This window comes from Pterocles gutturalis, unplaced genomic scaffold (genome assembly GCF_000699245.1).
Source record: "Pterocles gutturalis isolate BGI_N339 unplaced genomic scaffold, ASM69924v1 scaffold6327, whole genome shotgun sequence".
Taxonomy (NCBI): domain Eukaryota; kingdom Metazoa; phylum Chordata; class Aves; order Pterocliformes; family Pteroclidae; genus Pterocles; species Pterocles gutturalis.
This window is the reverse complement of record NW_010107799.1, coordinates 35,628-56,845: the sequence shown is the minus strand read 5'-3', so window position 1 is coordinate 56,845 and position 21,218 is coordinate 35,628. Positions and strand designations below refer to the sequence as shown.

The 21,218-nt window shown below is 38.2% G+C and overlaps 1 protein-coding gene across 1 annotated transcript in view; it reads right to left on the bottom strand.

Annotated features, from left to right (window-relative positions):
- Window positions 1-21,218, bottom strand: part of APC (adenomatous polyposis coli) — a 59,670-nt gene that overhangs the window by 8,119 nt on the left and 30,333 nt on the right. The window contains exons 7-13 of the mRNA XM_010072363.1: window positions 13,784-13,888; window positions 9,992-10,090; window positions 7,434-7,812; window positions 6,133-6,228; window positions 5,122-5,261; window positions 3,592-3,669; window positions 946-1,062 (exon numbers count right to left, since the gene is read on the bottom strand). Of these exons, the coding sequence (XP_010070665.1) occupies window positions 946-1,062; window positions 3,592-3,669; window positions 5,122-5,261; window positions 6,133-6,228; window positions 7,434-7,812; window positions 9,992-10,090; window positions 13,784-13,888 (1,014 nt within the window). The remainder of the gene's footprint in view (window positions 1-945; window positions 1,063-3,591; window positions 3,670-5,121; window positions 5,262-6,132; window positions 6,229-7,433; window positions 7,813-9,991; window positions 10,091-13,783; window positions 13,889-21,218) is intronic.

Sequence of the window (21,218 nt, the reverse complement as noted above, 5' to 3'; positions counted from 1 at the left end):
ACTATCTTGTCTAAATCTGCCCTCTTCCACTTTAAAACCATTACCCCTCGTCCTGTCACTACATGCCATTGTAAAAAGTCCCTCCCCATCTCTCCTGTAGCCCCCTTCAGGTACTGGAAGGCCGCTGTAAGGTCTCCCCAGAGCCTTCTGTTATCCAGGCTGAACAACCCCAATTCTCACAGCCTGTCCTCATAAGAGAGGTGCTCCAGCCCTCTGATCATCTTTGCGGCCCTCCTCTGGACACACTCCAACAGCTCAACGTCCCTCTTGCATTGGGGAGCCCAGATCTGGACGCAGGACTCCAGGTGGGGTCTCACCAGAGCAGAGGGGCAGAATCACCTCCCTCGACCTGCTGGCCATGCTTCTCTTGATGCAGCCCAGGGCTGCAAGCACACAGTGCTGGCTCATGTTCAGTTTTTCATGTACTGACACCCCCAAGTCCTCCTCAGGGCTGCTCTCAATCCATTCTCCACCCAGGAGATATGTGCCCCAATACTTGTTAGCTGCCACAATGGTAAAAATGGCTTGAAGACTAACTGGCAGGGGAATCTGGGATGGAATACAATTCTGTCTGGATTCCAAAAATCTATCTAGGAAATTACAGAAGTGGTAGTTACCTATTCATTACCTTGAAAGAGGTTTTATTAAATTGCAAAATTATAAAAAAGGCAATTGCAACAGCACAGCTCATGAAACTGAAGAGCAAAAGCTGTCAACCCTCATAAATAAAATTACAGAAATACTAGTAGATTTGAGATGTCGTTGCTACATTGTGGTCTGCTGCCATGTTAACTCAAAGCAACTATCTTTGTCATAGCGAGTTACCTAGAACACCCCAAATATTTGACCAACTGCTTTTATCAAAAAAGGACAACAATAGTTCTGTTTTGTGTAAAATAAATGCAATCTCTCAAAAAATTATCTCCATCATTTTATACAGGTTACCTTCTTAACTTCTAATGCACATTCCATCAATGCTTTCACACTTCCAACTTCTCTTAGAGTCTTTTTACTGTTAACATCTGCTCGCCAGGATAAGTTCCTCAACACACTCGCAATTACCTGTGAAATGTGAAAGAAAAATAATGTATCTCAATACAGCTACTTCTTGAGCAGGTTATCAGACTTTCCTCCTGGACTTCTAGAATGATACGGACTAATTAACAGTGGTCATTTTCAGCTACTTAAATAGCCCTTTGCTAAAATCTGCTTTTTGTTGTGTTGCCTGCTAGACTGTTCTAACATTTCAGTATGAAGTTTGATCAAAGGCACTGGCTTTTCTGTGTGGATAACTAAACCAAGGACTTGAAACCAGGTTCCCTGCTTTCTGCACTGACTGAAAAATTGGTCCAAAAATGCAGATTTGTGCTCTACTCTGTTGTCTGCACTAGACTTACTTAATCTCAAGAGAGATGTATATCATCTTTCTCTCAGCTTTTCTGCTTGTAAAATAGAACAGTAACACCTGTCTCTCAAATAGTATGATTACTTTCATTAATGTTTATAAAGCTTTTTAAAGTCTTTTAAAAATACACTGTGCCTTTTACAATCAGAACAGTGAGCTACAGAAGATACATTCAGCCTGTGTCCTTGCCCTTGGCAGCAGCTAGACTGAGACAGACTGTCACTATAGTGGACAGTTATTACATATTAAACTCCATCCATTTATAAGCTGCAGTAAGCATGTATATCCTTCATTAAATCCTTCACCTACGTGTGTTCTCATTGTCACAGAAGTGCAAAAGCTTGTCAGGTGATGTGATGAATGCTGCCCTGCTCACACCAAGAGAGCACAGGGAGGCAGTGGCAGAGGGAAGAGCCCAGCAATGCCCTGCCCTGGGTGCTCCAGGACCACCGCAGGAGCCATGAGCCCATCACAGGCCCATCTCAACAGGGGACCAAAGGCAGGCGGGAACCCCACGCAGGGGCTCAGAGGAGGGGGCCCTGTCCAGGCTCCTTCCAGGGTTCTCCCAGGAGACCCGCAGCACCACAGCCCAGGCACGACACCCACTCAGGGACATCCATGGGAGCAGCTCTCTGCACCTGCTGGACTGAGGCAGGTCATCCCAGAAGTCCTGGCCTAGGGACGTGGGACACTATGCAATGCAGGAGAAGAGCGTTCTGGGACTGTAGAAGACTTATTATGGATGGGAGGACCCAAAGGTTCCAAAGGCAAGAAAAAGGATGGATCTAGGTGATTTAGGGAGGTACAAGCATGGCAAAAAACAGGGATAAGGGGATAGAAAGGCACAGTTGCACCTAAACAGCTGGCTGGCTGATATGCCTGTCTGGCCATGCCCTTTGCCTGATCAACACAGTCTGTCCCACACTGTACTAAACCCCATTTCTGACTTTTCCTGAGTGAGGGACTTCCTGCTCTGTGCAAATGTGTGTATGGGGGTCTATGTGCCAGTAGCTGGTGACACACCAAGGGTCAGAGGACCCGTGTGTCAGTGACTTCCTTTTCAAGAATACTAAATATACTGAATATCTGCCCTAATACCAAATCAGAGTTCACCTCGTAACCTCTATTGTAATTCCAATTATTTTCTCAATCATAACTAGCTAGCTCCTCCTCTAGTGGAGAAAATTTTTTTGTGAACTGTGTTTTAAAAAGATAAGGTCAATTTTACTTAAAATCTGATGATTCACTCTAACTGCAAGGAAAACAGGGTTTTCCCTTCCAAAAGCTGTTCCAGTTTGTTTAGAGTATATCATTAAAATGGATTATAATTTAATATTTAATAATGTTAAACAAGCTCTGTACCAATGAAGAACAGCTCTGCACTCTCAACTCCCAGGATCAACCTAAGCACCTCCTAAAGACTTTACTTTCAGGCTGTTTTCTTTACACAGCAGGTGCCACTGGAAGAGACACTCCCAGTGTGTCACACTGAACATTTTGCTTATACTTAGAAAGCTTCTTTGGGAGATGTTGATGTCGCGAGTAGTTACGTGTGACTTGTCAAGTCAAATGCAGATTCTCTTGAAATACAGCTTCCTCTGCTATCATTCCCCTATTATTTACTTGCTGCAGCGGCAGGAGGAGCCACAATACTGTATTAACCCTCCAGGTGATCCCAGTCTGTTAGCACCATCACTACTAAACTAAATAAGAGACCCTAAGATCACTCAAACTTTTTTAAAAATTGGACTTCCACTAACAGATCAGTGTTATAAAAGTGAGTTTTACGGCCCATGTGGTTTGGTAAAAAAACACAATATGATCCACGGTTAAGCATTTTAGAAGAAGAAAGTTGTACTTCATAATTTGTGGAATAAGCAAAGGTACAAACTTTATATCAATGTTAAGGCAGACAAGACAACATAAGAATAACAATCACAGCCCCCTTCCAACCCCCCCCCAAGAAAAATCAGGCTGGGCTCAATGTGAAGCATATTTCAAAGATAGAGAGCTTAATTAAAAAAAAAAAAGAAGGCTGGCTATGGACAGCATACTAGAAACTTCATAAAGAAGGTAGAATTCAAGTCTATAAATAAGTGGTGGCGAGGCCAAATGAGTAGAAGGAAGGTAAATATTAGGAGACCAGAAGTACAATAAAGAAATATTTCATCTCAAAAGGATGTTACCTGCTGCAAGTCTTCACTTTCAGATTTCAGTTGGGCTACAAGAGCTCTCATGCAGCCCTTCATAGAACATAATGTAGCCTATTAGGAACCAGAAAAAAGAAAGAAAGTGGATAGTATTAAATGACAGGTTAGGTGGCTTGCTTCTGCACAATGTTTTGATATTTTAAACTAATAATATCTGAATTTCAATAAAAGCTTAGTAAAATAAGTTGCCAACAATAAATATTTGGTTATCAACTACTAAAAAGTTAAGCATAATGATCAGTTTCTATTCCAGACAATACATAAGTGGTAAAATTGTGCTAAATTTTATATTTTTTACAACAGATCTAGGACTTGATTCAGAACTTTATTACTTTAGAAGCCTTCTTTATGACGTCAGATAAAAATAATCTGTGACCTGGCCATGTGTTGTTACCTACTGTCTATTGAGTCTCATGATCATATTCTTTTTTCTTTCAAGTAAACATACCATGAAAAGTAATACGAATATTTTAAGCTGACACATACATAACATTACCGACATTTGAAGAACAACTTTTTAATTGTAATAGCAACTGAAAAACTGTAAGGCTTACATTGGAAATTGTGACAAAGCACAATTAAAAATTATTCAACGAGGTATTTGCTAGAACTGTACTACTCATCAGCTGGACAGCCATGTAAATTTGCATCTCTGAGTAGTTTTGTTTATGCTATAAACCCAGCAACTGCAGCCTTGTAGCAGTTACTAACTGGATGATGTTAAGAGCCAGTATTTGGTGAAACAATTAATTTGCAGCAAAGATTTATGCTTTAGTCTTGTCTAAAACTTGGAACAAAAAGTGAGTTATATGAAGCCTCTTATTTCCATTCACTCCTGAAATGTCTTCCTCTAGAGTTGAAAGACAAAAGTCTTCTCAGTATGAAGTTATTTCAAGATCCACAGCTTGGCACACTGTGGGGCAAAAAATTATTGAAGCTTTCTATCTTTTGAAAGCAAAGTCCTTATCAGAAATTAGGGAACCTACTGTCTCTTATAGTAATTTGAAGTAGTGTCCATTATGAGCCAGATATGCTCCAAATATTTAAAAGTAAGCTCCACCCTGAAGAGGTTTACAAAATTTCATCAGACAGTAATAGTGTTGTTAAATAACGGACAACTTTACAGAATTTGAATCAATTAGTAGTTTTAGTTCAACATCCTCAGAAAAATCAGTCACTTACCATAGTCATTGGTCCATAATCATGTACTATACTAATCTAATCTCATAAAAAAAATCAGAGGCAGTAGATAAAATCATCCCTTTCAGTGACAAATTAAAAGTGATTTAACTTAATATGACAGTTCATACTATGCTTGCATGATACAACATCCAGTTTCTGGTGCTCTCTGTCAGGATCAGGATGGAATGACAGAGGCATTTGAACTTTTGCTTTGAGCTCAAACTCAATATCCTATCCTGGAGATTTTCATCACCTGTCTTGAGAACTACGATCCATGCATAGCTATGAACTGAATTTACAGCATGTTTAAAATTCTACTCTTACCTTGTTTGCCACATCTCCAAAAGTTAAGTTTGTCAGAGCCATGCCAGCATACCTCCTTAAGGTAACACTATAGTGATCATTTGTAAGTCCATACATTTCACAATCCACTTGCAACAGTTCAGCAATGGCCTGCAAACCTCCTTTAAAAACAAACAAATAAGACAATAAATAATATCTGTACTATAGTATGAGGAGTACAGTACAGATATACCAAGGAGCAAATTGTATTTATAAGGATGGAACAAATCTCAAACATCTGAAAAACAAAAAGCCCAAAAAGGTAAATAAATTATTAAATACTTACACTGGATCTTAAATCCCATGCTTAGAAGCAGCTCAAAGGTATGATAGCATGACATTGAGATTTCAGGGAAAAATGGCAACAGGAGGAATTATGAGGAAGTAAGAAGCACACCCATCTTTTAATTCCACGCAGCAAAAATCATGTTTGACCAATGAACTCACACCAGTTACACAAAAGGCTATTTAGTAAAACTGAAAATTATTGATTTAATTATTATCACTGAATATTATTTTCTGAGAAAAATACATAGAATATTTTCATTGGTTATGAGAAGTGGCAAATGAAGGAAAATGCACAGAATTTACTGAGCATGGACTAAAAAAATTCAGGTTGTTAAAGAGGAACCAACTAATGACAAAAAAACCCCACCCCAAAACACCAACAAAAAACCTCCCACCCTGGAAAGTAGTCTCCATTGTAGTCCAATAATGATAAAATTGCAAATATTTTCATAATAATAATACTCTTCCAAAATTCACTTTTCATGCCAGAAAAAAGAGTAACTGACATAATAATTTATCCACTGGGAAATGGCCTGATTACTTTAAACTGCATTCATCCCATAGAGGGCAACAACTGACCCAAGTAAACTGATGATCTGTTTAAACCAGTAGTAAAAAAAGCCATATATCCAGTGAGATACACAAGGAGTGTCAGCACTTCCAGCAAACTTCGCAAGGAAGTCAGAAAAATATAATTGGTCTTACCAAGCTCATTCATTGCATGCCTGTGTTCTTCATCAAATGAAAGTTTCATCAAAACACACACTGCAGGACAGATTTGATGATCCACTGCAGCAGGCACTGATCCAGAAACAGGTAACAATTAGTATTTCCTAGGTGATTTTGTCTAAATCATAAGTTTTCCAAAGCTAATCTAATCTCAAGATAAATCAACGGCAGTTTTGTTCAGGGTTTTCATCTTCCCAGTAATCCACAAACAGACAGTTAAGAATGTTACTAACCAGTGTGTGTGCTAGAAATACATTTGAAGCTGAAAAAAGAAATTAGGGAGAATCCTGAATGTGTATGTTAAATACGAAATATGATTCCCAGTGCAAAAAAATTACCTTATTACTTCCAAAAATTAATAATCTTAGTCAGACAAATCAATAAGGTGAAATATTCTGGTGGCATTAAATAACATGCCACCTAATGTGAAGCTGTTTCTTTGGTTGTTATGAGTGATTAACTGAACCCTTTATTTCATAACCAAGAAGTTTTTAAATTCATAATTTTGTGAGCTAGATTCTGGCTAATGCACAAATGGTACTAATGCTACATCTTGTTCAGAGCCCCACTCCTGCTAAATGGTTCTTGTGGTAAACTCCAACACCCATGACACAGCCCACTAATTTCAGTACTGCTTCTGTCGCAGACACCTACAGCCTGTATGTACAAAATACCCTCAATTCAGAAAAGCAGCCAAGAAATCCAGAAGGTTAAATCTTTTTTCTATCTGTTCTCTGAGAAAATTCCTATTCACTTACATTGTCACTTTTCTCATATTTTAATACTGAAATATTTCTTACCTACTACATTATAAATAACAGTTTGTATTATATTGAATAGAGTGAGATTATTTAATTTGTTCTCTCTGTCCCTCTCCTAAATGAAACGTGCTAGCTATCTCCTGAATACATCTTTATAAAGAGCAATTTGGGATCATTTATTTAGATATGTTTCATCATCCATTACAATGTAAAATAAAATGAGGACATATTCAATATTAACTTACAGATTATAAATAGAAACCACTAGAATTATTATCTGGAAAGCACACCAAGGCCTATGATTCAAATAACAAGTTTATAAATAGGGCATCTTACCTGTAATATTCCTAACACTCCCTCAACTTAAAAAAAAAATAAATATATATATACACACACACATATACATAATAAAACTCACATATATTCAGTAAGAACTCAGATTAAAGTTGTACTTTCAGTGAATTTACTGCTTTCAATATATCTTTGAAACATTTTTATATGGCTTGTAGAACCTACTTGGGTTTTTGTCTTCATCCATGCCTTGTTCACGTGCTTCCTGCCATTCCCAACATGTTTCACAGTAAGCACGGATCTGCTCCAAAAGATGGAGCACGCGGATTTCCCGTCTGCCTCGCTTATCATCAGGCTGGGAGTGAATGATGTTATGCAGTGCTGCGCTGGCTCTGGCACGGGCCTCTTTACTACCACGAGAGTTTCCTAACAAGACAGAGTCTTTATCGTTGCCATGTAAAAGCTGGATGAGGAGAGGAAGACATCCAGACTGACGCATGGCTATACAGCTGTCTTGGGAGCTAGACATTGCTAGCAATGTTCTTGACATGTCATCTTTATCATGAGTACCAAGCATTGATAATAATGAATACACCATTTCCACCTGCAGGTCAAATGATTTTAAAAATACAGTTACAGTTTAAAAATACACATTAAGTTCAACTAAAATTAAATTTGAATGGTACACGTGAGCAAAAAACATTATTAAATGGTGCAAAAAAATGTGCTATTTAGAAATAATTAAGTACTATTACTACTTCAGCATTCATTATTTACAGCAAATGCAAGCCTGAAGAGTTATATTAACACTTTTTCAAGTTCACAAGGATAAAACCAATAGAGCAAACAAATGCTCAATTAATATGCATAAAATACTGAGCATTTGTCAACTTAGACCAAACCATGGAAGCCCAGCATTACACATTTAACTTGGAGTAACCAAATTTCTCATTAAAAAATAGCAATTTTTGAGGGATTCCCTTGGCTGTAGCATAACACAGTGGTCAACACACTATTTGGTTTGTCTTTCCCATTCTGTTTTCTTCAATAATAGCTTTAGATCAAGAAATGCATTGGTTCTTCTAGTGAACTTATAGTAGAATAACAGGATGTAGAGGATGGTTTTAGATACTATCTAGAAACTCCAAACTCCTAGAGCCAAGATAAAAAGGAACATTGAAAATCAAAGCACCACATAAGGAAACTATCAAAGAGAATTGTAAAGTAGCAGTGTGTTTCTTTAGAACACACCAATTAAGAAAGATACGAGACATCGGACTGTTAGAAAAAGTTTTCCACTAATAACAAGATATTTGCACTGGTTACCAGACCAATGTATGATTTTATTTGGTTTCTTCAGAGATAATTCTAATGTGCCTGAAGATGAGTACAAACACTGAGTTACAAAAAATTGGGTAGCAGGGGGTAGCCTAAGCAGCAAGTCTGTTAGCATGTACTTCTCTAAATATTATAGGATTGCTGAAGCAATAGGAATCTCAGAATCTGTGAAACTGTATGATCATGTGCAAAATCCACTGAAATAATCTCAGAGCCAATTTTATGACAGCTTAGCATCCTGTTTTGGAGATCCTGTCTTCTTGGTGTGGGAAAAATCAAATATAGTATTAAAACAAACCAGTTGGATTCTTAAAGGATATTTCAAGTGGCAGCTTTAATCCAGTCTTATTTAAATTTGGAAGCTGAAGTTTTTGTCAGAGAATAAAGCTGAAGAAGCCATCAAAATCCGTCTTCCAGGTTGTGGTAAATACAGTATAGGAAAAACTAAAAAAATATTTGTCTATCTGTCTCTCTCTATATACACACACTGCCCACAGACACATCTCTTTTTGCATCTGTAAATGCATTCCTGTATATAGAATATATACCACTTTCCCTTCTTCTCATGCATTCACATCAAGCTTTTCCTACCCTGCAGCACGCTCAGTTCAGCCTATTTCTCTGCCTGTATCCTTGCACGCTCAGGCCCTTTTCCTGCCTTCAGGGCTCTCCTGCTGTCTGCACCTTTTGTGAATTACACAATTCGCAATGAAGACTCGCAGACGGACAGATTAGCTGATGTCACTCCCATTTGGTACATGCATACAGTGCAGGACCGAAATTACAACACTGTAACACCGTTTTAAGGCCCAAAGTAATTAATACTATGTCAAGCTAATAGGCCCTGCTTCCCAGAAGACTGCTCTCAGCCCAACACTGATGGTATCCATACTGCTGCTGATGCCAGAGGCAGTATAAACTCCAGTGGTTAATTAACTCAATTTTATGTTACAGATTCACCCTTTTCTTTCCCACCATTTTCATGCTGCACATATAGTTTGAGCACAGTCTTTTGCGAACAGCCATTTATCACCATGAAGGGCTTACGTAAGTTTTTTTTTTTCAGTCCGCCTAATTTCTTAGCAATTGTATCTGTTTTGTGGATTTGGACTCTGGGAAAGTATTCGATGAACAGCTCTTAAAAGGGTTAGTTTTCATCATGGATTATAAATCAAAACCACAAGCTTTTTAGATATTCTAGTAATTTCCAGCAATCATTTTGTCCTTACTGTAACAACCCTTAACTGATCACCAACAAGTGAAAAAAAGAATTTCTGTGCATATATTTTAAAACTTGAAAAAATATTCTCAAATGTTAAGTTCATAAAATTACTATGTGTGGAGAGATTGTTCAGCTAATATTAATATTATTGGCAGAAACAATGAGGTTATTGTATTAGTAAAAATGTAGCATTAGCGACCTGTGGTTTGTAATCTTCGGTTACCTTGGTACCCAGATGACTTGTCAGTCTGCGAGGAACAGAATAGTTATTACTAGAGCTCATAACACTGGCTGTCTCATGGTCCATTCGAGCAGCAGAACCCTACAAATTTAAACAACAATTCAGTATAAAACAAAGTCTGAGTGAAAAAACAAATATTACCTAATTCAGCTTCAGCACTGGATCATGAAATTGTACAGATAGCAATGAACTGTCAACTTACTTTTGTTAAGTCCTCCCTGCCCTGACACAGTTTAGAGGTCACTGTTAAACTGAGTTTTATTAACCACTTTTCCTGAAATTAAGTCTCTAAATAGAGTTGTATTTTCAATGGAACTATTTTATAATTACTATTTTTACCAAGAAGGAGAAGTGACTTTTGCAACAAACCCAATTATAATTTTTACAGAGAGAAAAAAACAGCCTCAACTTTTACATCAGATTATGTAGTGCATAGGATTAAGTCTGTACTTCTTCAGAACACAATCAAGTATGTAACAACGGACAAGTTAAAAGAGATTCATTTGGACAAGGAGTAATTCTACTTGAATTTGTCCATATCAAAAGCAAGTTATGAGCTGATCAATGTACTTCATTTCTTAACAAAAGGCTATTAAATAATGGTGACACTATTTAATGTAATTTTCATAGAAATTATTGTAAATGCCATGCTCCTACCTGTCGTAGCAAGACCCAGTTATTAGCATCTTTGTCCCCTTTTAATCCATTTTGTGTATTGACATTTTTCCCTTTTTACCATCTTTTGTGCACTCACTTTTTTTTTGTTTTGTTGTTGCTTTCTATTTTTTTCTCTGCTTCCTATCTGTGAAGTTTCTATTACTATGTCCTTCCCTTCCTGTTCACTTTGGGGAACTTAAAAAAAAAATCTTTGAAGAGCCAGTGCTTCTAGTAGCAGAATATTGTTTTACAGAGGTAGTCACCAGTCTTTTGTCAAACCTCTACAAAAGACAAAATCTGTTCATGAAATTATTAACTTAATTTGCAAAACAACATTTTCAAGCTATCTGGATCAATGAGTATCGATTTTTTTCAAAAAAAATATATAACACACTAAAGAAAACTGTCCGAAAAACACTTTGAAATAACTTCTATGTTTTGTCCAGGTGCACCATAAAGAAAGAAGAATAATATTCCTCTCCAAATATTTGCTGTTCATGCAGTTCAACATCTTAAATTTGAAGTTGAAAGCGACTACTAGTAAAAGGTAGGAATAACTTAACTTAGTGTTTGCCTAGACAGAAAAAAATTCTAGTTATACTGGAATACTTAAACACACATTATTGTAGTCATTTCATTCTCCCATTTGAATGCAGAACACTTTATGTATGTTCCAGAATAAGTATTATGCTAAAAGAGTATAACTAGAGTAAGTTCACACAATTTATTCTAATATATTTTTCCTACATAAACAATCCCTTATCTTTTCTGTTGAATACAAGAAAAATTCAAAATCTTAAAGCTCAGAATGAAAATGATATTGGATTTTCTCAATTATTCACTTGAATAATCTACAGTGTTAGGAGTACGTGAATGAATTCCCAGATTTTTATACTAAGCAATCCCTTGATATCATCTTGACCTCAAAATACATTCAGAGGATTACAGGTTCAACATAATGTACATGCCATAATTCTCCATTATTAAGTTCAATATGATCGTTTTATCCAAGAAGGTAAACAAGACGCAAATTTGGAGGACTACCTACTACAATTCACCATGGTATAGACACAAATAGCATAATTTTCCTGTGGTTTCCCCAAAATTGTATCAACTTGGATTCAGATAACCATTTCCTTCAGAGCCATCACGTGGCATTGCTACTTTGAGGATGCCAGGATGCACAAATGAAGTGTAACTACATTTCTTACTGGTTCCTAAATATGGATGTGAAAGGACGAGTGTAAGGTGTGTAGCCATTCATCTGAGAAAATGGGAAATGAGAAGATGTTACACGCACTCTTCTTGTGTAGAACCTTCTCTTTCAAAATCTTCTGTCTACTTCATCTTGTTTTTTCCTTTTATACTTTACACTCACTCCTTGTTTTACTATGTTTTTTATTTTCCCTATTTTGTGGCACATTTTCTTAACAAAGTAGACAATCTCACTGAATAACTATAAAGCTTGCAACAAAGGTATGAAAATTTTACTTCAACTGCAGGGTAGTGAGTGTAATGGAAAAGACAGCAGAAAGATGGTGCAGAAAACGACATAACTGAATCTGGAAAATCCTGGATTCAATTTCAATTAACACTGATTATATGACTAGAAAACCAATCAGAACCAAATGATTTGGTTAGAACTTTTTTGTGCACTCAGTTGAATAGTGATTTCTCAAAGTATATTGAGCTGGTTTATCAGAAATAAATGTTATGCCCAATCCATTAAACCTCCTCTGTCTGGACTTGCGCTGAAAGTAAATAATCCCCAGATGTCTCTTTTAACGCAAATTCAGTGCCCCAAATCTATCCACCCCTCCAGGAGGAAGGAATGTGCACGTTTGGTATATCTTTATGAGGCAAAGTTGAAAACTGCACAAAACCTCAACATAAGACCTCAAACGAACTATGGATGAATCTCCCACTTGTATAAGTCTGCAAAGATATGACAATCCCTTCTTCCTTCCTTCCCTGTAAAATATCTGTTGTTTAGAATAACTCCTGATTCACACACTGAAAATGGATGATACAGCCACAATGCATCAATTATTTAAATACATTATGCTTTCAGCCTCAAAGCAGCACTGAACTGTTTTCTTCCCAAACAGTAAAGCTGTCACAAGAATTAGAGTCAGAGCCTCAAGCAATTGCTCAGATATGGCTGATAGAACTTAATTACCAATAGTGAGCAAACATATTTCAAAAGCAAAATTACGGGCTGTGCTTAAACGTTTAATCAAGTGAAATATTCTAGCCAAACCATAATTCTTTCTGATAAATCTTCTTTTAAAAAACCCTTTCATAAGGATTTAAATAATTTTACTTCTCTAGAGTAGCAAAAGTATTTTGCATATGAATTCAACTATTAAATTTGTAGTGTGAAGTTTTAAGAACCCAAATTACTAGTGGGAATGTCTCAGCTACAGCTGGAAATAATGAAGGGAATGGCCATTAGCACATGGCAAATAAATCAAAGTCTTTTTAACCAAAGAAAGAAGTCATAAATTTTGATAAATATTTGTTCTAAAAGACAAGCAAAGAATTTATTATAACCCTCAAAATATTTCACTAATGTATGTCACTAGTAAAAGGAACAGCAATGAAAGATAATTTAGAAGCATTTCAATAACCCTTCAGCCCACTTCCAGGAGATTACCTCACTGATACTACTGTTTCAAAGCTTTATCTAAAACAGTATTAAAGAAACATAAATTATAAGCCTGACATTTGGTTCTCCTCTTTTTTAAAAATCACTAATATTTAAGTGATAATTTCTAAAGTGAAAATTTGAACGATTCTCTATCATTAAATCATACTTCTAATATTACAGTTCACCTACAATAAAATACATATTCTGTAGTTATCTCCTTCATAGCATTACATTCATTAACCATTTAAACAAAATAAAACTGCTCCATGCATTGAGTATTTATATTTCACCTTATTAAAACATTTATTTCCAATAAATACAATAAATTTGTCATGTATAGATAGAAGAAAAACACATCTTTTTGAAATGAGCAGGCACAGAGACACCGTAAGGTATATACCAACATATAAGCATTGTATGTTTCCGGTATTTAATTATACTACCAACAAAAAAAATAATCAATTTACCTGACCAGTACTGCTAGTTGCCATGCTGATTTCTGCTGCTCCTTGACCTTCATTCTGTCTCTCTGTATCATGGGAACCTGCATCATGCTTGCCTTGAGGTGCTCTCTGTTAATATAAGAGTTTATGAAATTACATACAGAAAGGAAGTACACTTTACCATCCAAAGCTCTCTAGACTGTGAATGCATCAATGCTTCATCCTCACAAAGCCACTGAACAGTACTTTGTATTTCATAACCCTTAGCCTCAATAATTAACAGCTGAGACTGAGTGTCTTCGAAAAAACTGCGGGATGAAAGTGAAGCAGGTCCTCTGAGAATTATAGCCCTGCAAGACAAAGGATTTGCTGTTGAGACACAGAAACACCATTTTCCACCAGCTGTGCTCACGTTGCTATCAGAAATGTAACAGAATTGGAACAAAAATCTGTCTTACTTGCACTGTCACATGATCTGTGCTTTTACTGGAGACTACGGCTAGCTAAGTTCAATTAAGCTTCACATTTAAAGACTAATAGTTTCTGTGTGAACATAAGGACATCTGCACTGTAAGAATGCTTCTAAATTTTAAGGACAAAGAGTGCAGGAAAAACCACTTTGATGCAAATAAAATTCATATAACCTGATGGTGATCCACCTAATAATATTTTATCAAAATAAATTAAACTTATCTGGCAAGCTGGTACAGACATGTTTCAGTTCCTTCAGGAGACCAAATTTTCTATAAAGCTACATGAAAATTAACTGGTGTCCCTGCCACCGACAGTGATCATGAGATCAACATGAAAATCAGGCCTTTAAATACAGTTTCTTAATACAGCAAATAGAATAACTGAGCAGTTACGTGTGAAGTATCCACCACTATCTACTAATGTGTTTAAAATGCTTCAGACTTTCAGAAAGACATGAATAATCCTGTTGTTGGAAGTGGCTTGAAGTCTAGAGTTACAAAGCTATCACCTTACCTCCAAAGCACTATTATTCTCATAAGTAATAGTTTTGATGCCAAAACTCATTTTTCAGACTCAGAAGCTACTACCTTAACAGACAGCACTTGTATCCCTCTCAATTAATTTGTTTAACTATACTTGGTATATTAAATTCAGTTTCTATGTGGGTCTGCAATGTCGTTGAGCAGTACAGCCTATAATAGCACAGTCTGCCTCATCTTGCTTTATATCTTAACTTTCTCTTTAATCAGAAACGCGCTTCTCTTCAATGCACATACATTTAAACTTAAGTTACCTGGTGACCTGATTCATCACTGGCATACTAGCACCGTTTTGTTCATATACAGACAGAGTCTCAAACCCGGAAACATTTAATGTTGGACAGAATTTCAGAACTCAGTAACTAAGTAAATACATGTGAAATCATAATTAAGGGGTAAACTTAAAAAAATGAAATCTGTACAGTTTAACCGAAGGAATAAGGTATGTCAAAGAACACATTAGTATCAGGCAAAGCAGTAACATGAGAAAATTGAAAACAATGACAGGTATAATTTTTCTTAACATTATATGTTCAGTCACGGAAACAGAGTAATCCACAAAGGAAAACTCTCAACATATTTTAGGAGGCACAGTGTTATTATTCTTTTAAAGCTGATATGTAATTTTAGAAGTTACTACCTCTGTCTTTCTGTATGAAATGACATTGTTATTGACGCTTGCACAATGACTAACGAAATTTTGGTTCCCAGTACAAGAGCGGAGACCCAGTCAAGATCAGGCCTTGTTTTTTTTCTGAACACAGTATATGCTGAATCCCTGTCTCACAGTACTTTCAATCTTGAATAAAGTGTAATGATGAGTTTGACAAAATCCAGATCTAAGCCTCCTGTATAACTCGGGAAAGATTTTTCCAGTCATTAGGTGACAGTAATTTTTAATCCCGTGAAGAAAGTAGTACCTAGAGTCAAAAAGCCGAGCTGTTCATTAGCCATCGCTGGGTCACCTGAGGGGGAATAAAGCTACTCTTCCAACAACACTCCTCCTGGGGCAATTTTTTGGGGGTGGGGATGATGGTATATCTGTTAAATATTTTTGATGTATCTAGAGCACGAACACAGTGATATTTCATTCTCTGACAAGAAAACCGTCTGGTCTCCTCAGTACTCTCTGTCCTTATCCTCCCATTCACATTTTATTTGCTACATACTATTTATGAAAGATGTGGCTTCCCCTTCCCTGCCACATGCTCTCAAAAATACACCACTACAAAAAGCAGTCAACATAACACCCAAATTAATTAATAAGGCAATTTTTAACAGTTACTAGCAGGGCTTATCTAACTTTAAATGCAATATTCACTCACAACATGCACACTCATGCACGCATATTACTGTCACATAAGTCACTGGCTGGGCTTGAATGTCATATCTGCAAAAGTTCACAGCAAAGAGTTTTTACCACTTGAGCTACTGAAGTAATCTGAGATGAGAAGTTGTTCTCTTCATGCAGACTGGCCCAACAGAGTTAACAATAACACAGGCAGCAGACAGCAGGTATTTATTGAAAACTGATTCTTTATATAAAGAGGTATTTATTATAGTTGTATTAATATATGTTTAATATAAGCACCAACATACATCTATTATATATGCATATTATATAAAATATAAAAATAATATGCACCAACATACACATATAGATGATTAAAATACATTTTTGTATAGCTATAGCACTGCTGTAAATACATTAATATTCATCTTACAGACTCTGGATTAGTGGTTATAAACACAGTATAACCACTGCAAGTATGCTCCCTCTTCTCATTACCCGTTAACACTGAAGACAGGACCTGTGAATCATCAGCAAAGAATCAGAGCACAGTAGTGCAGACTCTGTAAACTCTACATGAGGTACTGGAGCTCGAGAATGGCACACAGGTCCCCCGTGTTAAACAGCAACACCTATTCTGGAGAATGATTTTTGAAGAGCCGTAAGCTGGTTTTATAGCCCTCTACTGTCTCTGAATTCTGAAATCACACTACAAAAAGTCACTAAAGGCAGGTAAATTACTTCAACTTTTTCTAATAGCATTTACAACACTTAGTTGACAAACCTCAAAAATGGGCTAAAATGCGAGCCAAAATTTTCTCTGCTTATTGATTCCCAAAAGCTATTTTTATGGTGTGCTATTATATTTGGTCTTATTCTACCAGATACATTGCACTTGGATTCCACAATGATTGGGATCACCACAGGGGCCAACTATATCAGTAGACAAGCTATGGTATTTGTAATTGTTGTTATTTTAAAAACATAGGGAGCACATTCTATTTGGGTATCACTATATCAGGCACAGTGTAAAAATACAATAAATGCCTCATGTTTATATTTTTCAGTTATATGGACTTTGCAGTTTGACTGCTACTACTTTCCTCCTTGCCACTGGGCAATTTCAGAACTAGATTCAGCTGTTTTCTGTAGGAGATGGCCATTCTTTGGAAATAATTAAAACACACTATGAAGTATTAATAAGTGTGTAGTCACTGCCTCCCTTACCACCAGCACCCCAGTAACTTTATCCTAAAATGTGTAACTATACAACCAGCCATCCAGACACTTTATGGATAGACAAACCAGAACAAAATTTCGATATATTAGAATTTCCAGGTATTCAGCAGCAAAATCATTTGGTGAAAGGAGTAAATAACTAACACAAAATTTCCTTAATTCTGTAGTTGCATCTCAATGCTGTTGGACTCCTTGAGCTTAAGTGAGTCCAAAATACGGTGCTTTTTTTTTACCAGAATAAGAGATAAACACTCTGGGGATAGGATCTGTCTGATTAAAAGGGGCAAAAGCATCTGTTGAGAGGCTGGCCAACCAGGTAGGGAGAGCTTTAAACTAGAAATGACGACGAACAGAGCGATTCTTCAACAAACAAGTAAGGAAGCTGGGGATAGGGCAGCCAAGGCAAAGGCCCTGGCTAAGGGGAACACAAGGGCAATCCACACAACCCTTGAGCACAGGCATGCCAGGAACGAGATGCAGCAGAACAGCTTCGTGAGGAAAGCTCTTAAGCCTGTGCTGGGGAACTGGCACGCTTGGGTTCCTCTCTGGCATGCCTCTACACAAATGCCCACTGCATGGGGAACAAACAGGAGGAGTTAAAGTGTGTGCAGTCACGGGGCTATGACCTTATTGGGATCATGGAGACACGGTGGGATAGCTCATATGACTGGAAGTGTGTGGTTGAAGAATACAGACAGTTCAGGAAGGACAGGCTGGGAAGGTGAGGAGGAAGCGTCGTCCTTTATGTGAGAGAGCAGCTTGAGCGCATGGAACTCTGCCTGAGGATGGGTCATAAGTCAGTTAAGAGCTCATGGGTGAAGATTGGTAGGCAGACCAACAATGGGTGTTGTTGTACTGGACATCTGCTAGACTTCCTGATTAGGAAACAGATGAGACCTTTTCCAAACAACTGGAGGAAGACTCCCTGGCCTTCGTGGGAAACTTCAACCACGCTGGTACCTGCTGGAGGGGCAATAGCAGGATGAAACATTCTAGAAGATTTCTTGAATGCTCTCATGACAACCTCCTGACACAGGTGATTAAAAAGTCAACAAGAGAGTTACTCTGCTGGACCTGATACTTACAAAAAAGGAAGAACTGGACAAAGATGTTAAAGTCACAAGCAGCCTTGGCCATGGTGACCATGAGGCAGCAGGGTTCAGGACCACAGCACTGCAGAAGAGCAGACTTCAATCTCTTCTTTAGAAGAACCCCATGGGATACAGCTCTGAAGAAAAGAGAGTCCAGGACAGCTTGCTAATATTCAGGAATCACCTCCTCCAAGCTCAAGAAAAGTCCATCCCAGCAACTAGGAAGCAAAGCAAGGGGAGCAGCAGGCTTGTATGGATGAGCAAGAAGCTCATAACTGAACTTGGACATCAAAAGGAAGAGTACAAGTGGCAGAAGTGGGGTCAGGTGACCCAAGAGTAAAGAGCTGCTGTCCAACCATGCAGCAATGTTGAGGGGCAACAAGAAAGGACTCTGCAAGTACATAAACAGCAAAAGGAAGACTAGACAAAATGTAGGTCTTCTGCTGAATGGGGAAGGGGACCTGGTGACATAGGACACAGAAAAAGTCAAGGTAATCAACGCCTTCTTCCCCTCAGTCTTTGCCAGTAAAACCACCCTTTGGGATTCCAGGCCCTCAAGACCATAAGGAAAGTCTTGAGCAAGGAAGACTTACCTGTGGTGGGGAAGACCAGGTGTTGTAGTTTTATACAACACCACTTGCTCACCCTCCCCTCTCCCCCTTCCCAGGGAAGGAGGCGAGAATTAAAGCAGTGAAAAGGGACACATGGATTGAGATAAGAATAACTTAATAAATAAACTACAACAATTTTGGAAATAATCATAATTATGATAATAATAGTAATGTATACAATTATACAAATGAATAATACACAGTGATTCTGCTCACCACCTGATGACCAAGGCTCAGCCCATTCCCAGTTAATGATCCTGGAGGAGGGACAGTCCTGAAACTGCAATCCTGGAAAGGGGATAAGAGCCCCAGTGTCCAAGAGACCGAGACGACCCTGAGAGTGGAGCGACCCAGAGGGAGACAACCTGGGGCAAGAGAGAGCCCTTTCAGACAGACTCTCATCTATATACTGGGCAATAGACTATTGGCCAATCTGTGTCTCAATCCTAAAGCTAAGGTGGAATTCCAGGCTAGTTATTGGGGCTGTGCTTCCTCCCAGCTTATCCTGCACCTGCAGACACTGGCACAGCAGAGAAGCTGAACTTGACTGTCCTGGCAGCAGCTATAAACATCAGTATGATAGCAGCTTTCTTCTCAGCACAAATCCAAAATACAGCCTCACACTAGCTACTGTGAAGAAAGTTAACTCTGTTTCAGCTGAAACCAGGACACCAGACTATTGAGAACTTAAACAAACTGGACATCGTAAATCCTAATGGCCTCATTGCCATTGCACCCATGAGTATTGAGGGAGAGGGATGATATCATTATTAGGTCACTCTTGAATGGTTATGGCAGCAGGGAGAGGTTCATTAAGACTGGAGGAGAGCAAATGTCACTCATCTTCAAGAATAGCAAGAAGGAAGATCCATAGAACTTCAGGCTGGTCAGCCTCACCTGAGTCCCTGGAGGTTGAAGGTGATGGAGGAAATCCTCCTCCAAAGCATTGCCAAACACATGAAAAACAAGAAGGTGACTGCGACAAGGACACATAATTTTACAAAGGGGAAGTCATGCTTGACACTTCTACAATGAGTTGACAAGCTTGGTGGCTAAAGGAAGAGCATCTGCTGTTATTTACGTCAATGTTAGCAAGCCTTCAGAAACTGCGTCATCATCATAGACAAGCTAACAATGTCTAGGTTAGATAAGTGGACAGTGATGTGGATTGAAAACTGGTAGAACAGCTGGGCACCAAAGGGTTGTGATCTAAGTACAGTTGGAGGCAAGTCAAGAGTGATGTACCCCAGGGGTCAATACCTGGTCCAGTACTGTTGAACATCTTCACTAATGACCTGGATGCTGGGATACAGTACACACTTAATAGGTCTGCAGACGAAAGAAATCTGGGAAATGCTGACACACCAGACGGTTCAGCTGCCTCTTAGTGGGATCTTGATGACTGGAAAATGGGCTGATGGAAATCTCATGAAGTTCAACAAGGGAAAGTGCAAAATCTGGCACCTGGGAGGGATAACCCCAGGCACCAGTATGTGCTGGGGGGGCTGCCCAACTGGAAAATAGTTTGTGAGAGAAAGCTTGTGGTGTCCTGGTGGACACCAAGTTGAACAAGGGCCAACAATGTGCCCTTGCGGCAAACAGTTCGACAGTAACCTGGGCTGCATTAAGAAGTATTCTGCCAGCAGGTCGAGAGAGGTGATCCTTCCTCTCCAATCAGCACTGGTGAGGCTGCAACTGAAGTCCAGTTCCAACATCCCCAGCACAAGAAAGATATGGACCTACTGGAGCAAGTCCTGTGCAAGGCTTAAGGGACTAGAAGATCTCGCATATGGAGAGAGGCTGAGAGACCTGAGACTATTCAGCCTGGAGAAGAGAAGGCTCAGGGGGATTCTCATCAACATGTATAAACACCTGGGTTGGCTAACAAGTCAAAAGATCAGACAACTTTAATTATACATACTACTCTCTTACAAAACTTACAAAACCAGATTTTCCCCCAAATCCTGGAATTATCAAACCATTATTTTTCAAAATGGAAAACTATGCATCCCTTAGTAATCCAAATGCTGTGCTGAGCATTCACAGTAGTTATTTTGGGTGAAGACAAACCATAAAACATCCAGCTCCAACATAGTATTTGTATTTAATTTACCAGTACAAGAAATGGAGTTGGCCTTGTAAGTTAAATTCCACTGTGAGAGCAGGTTTTGCTAATAGCAATTACTGCTATGGACCTTGTATTTTACAGGAAAC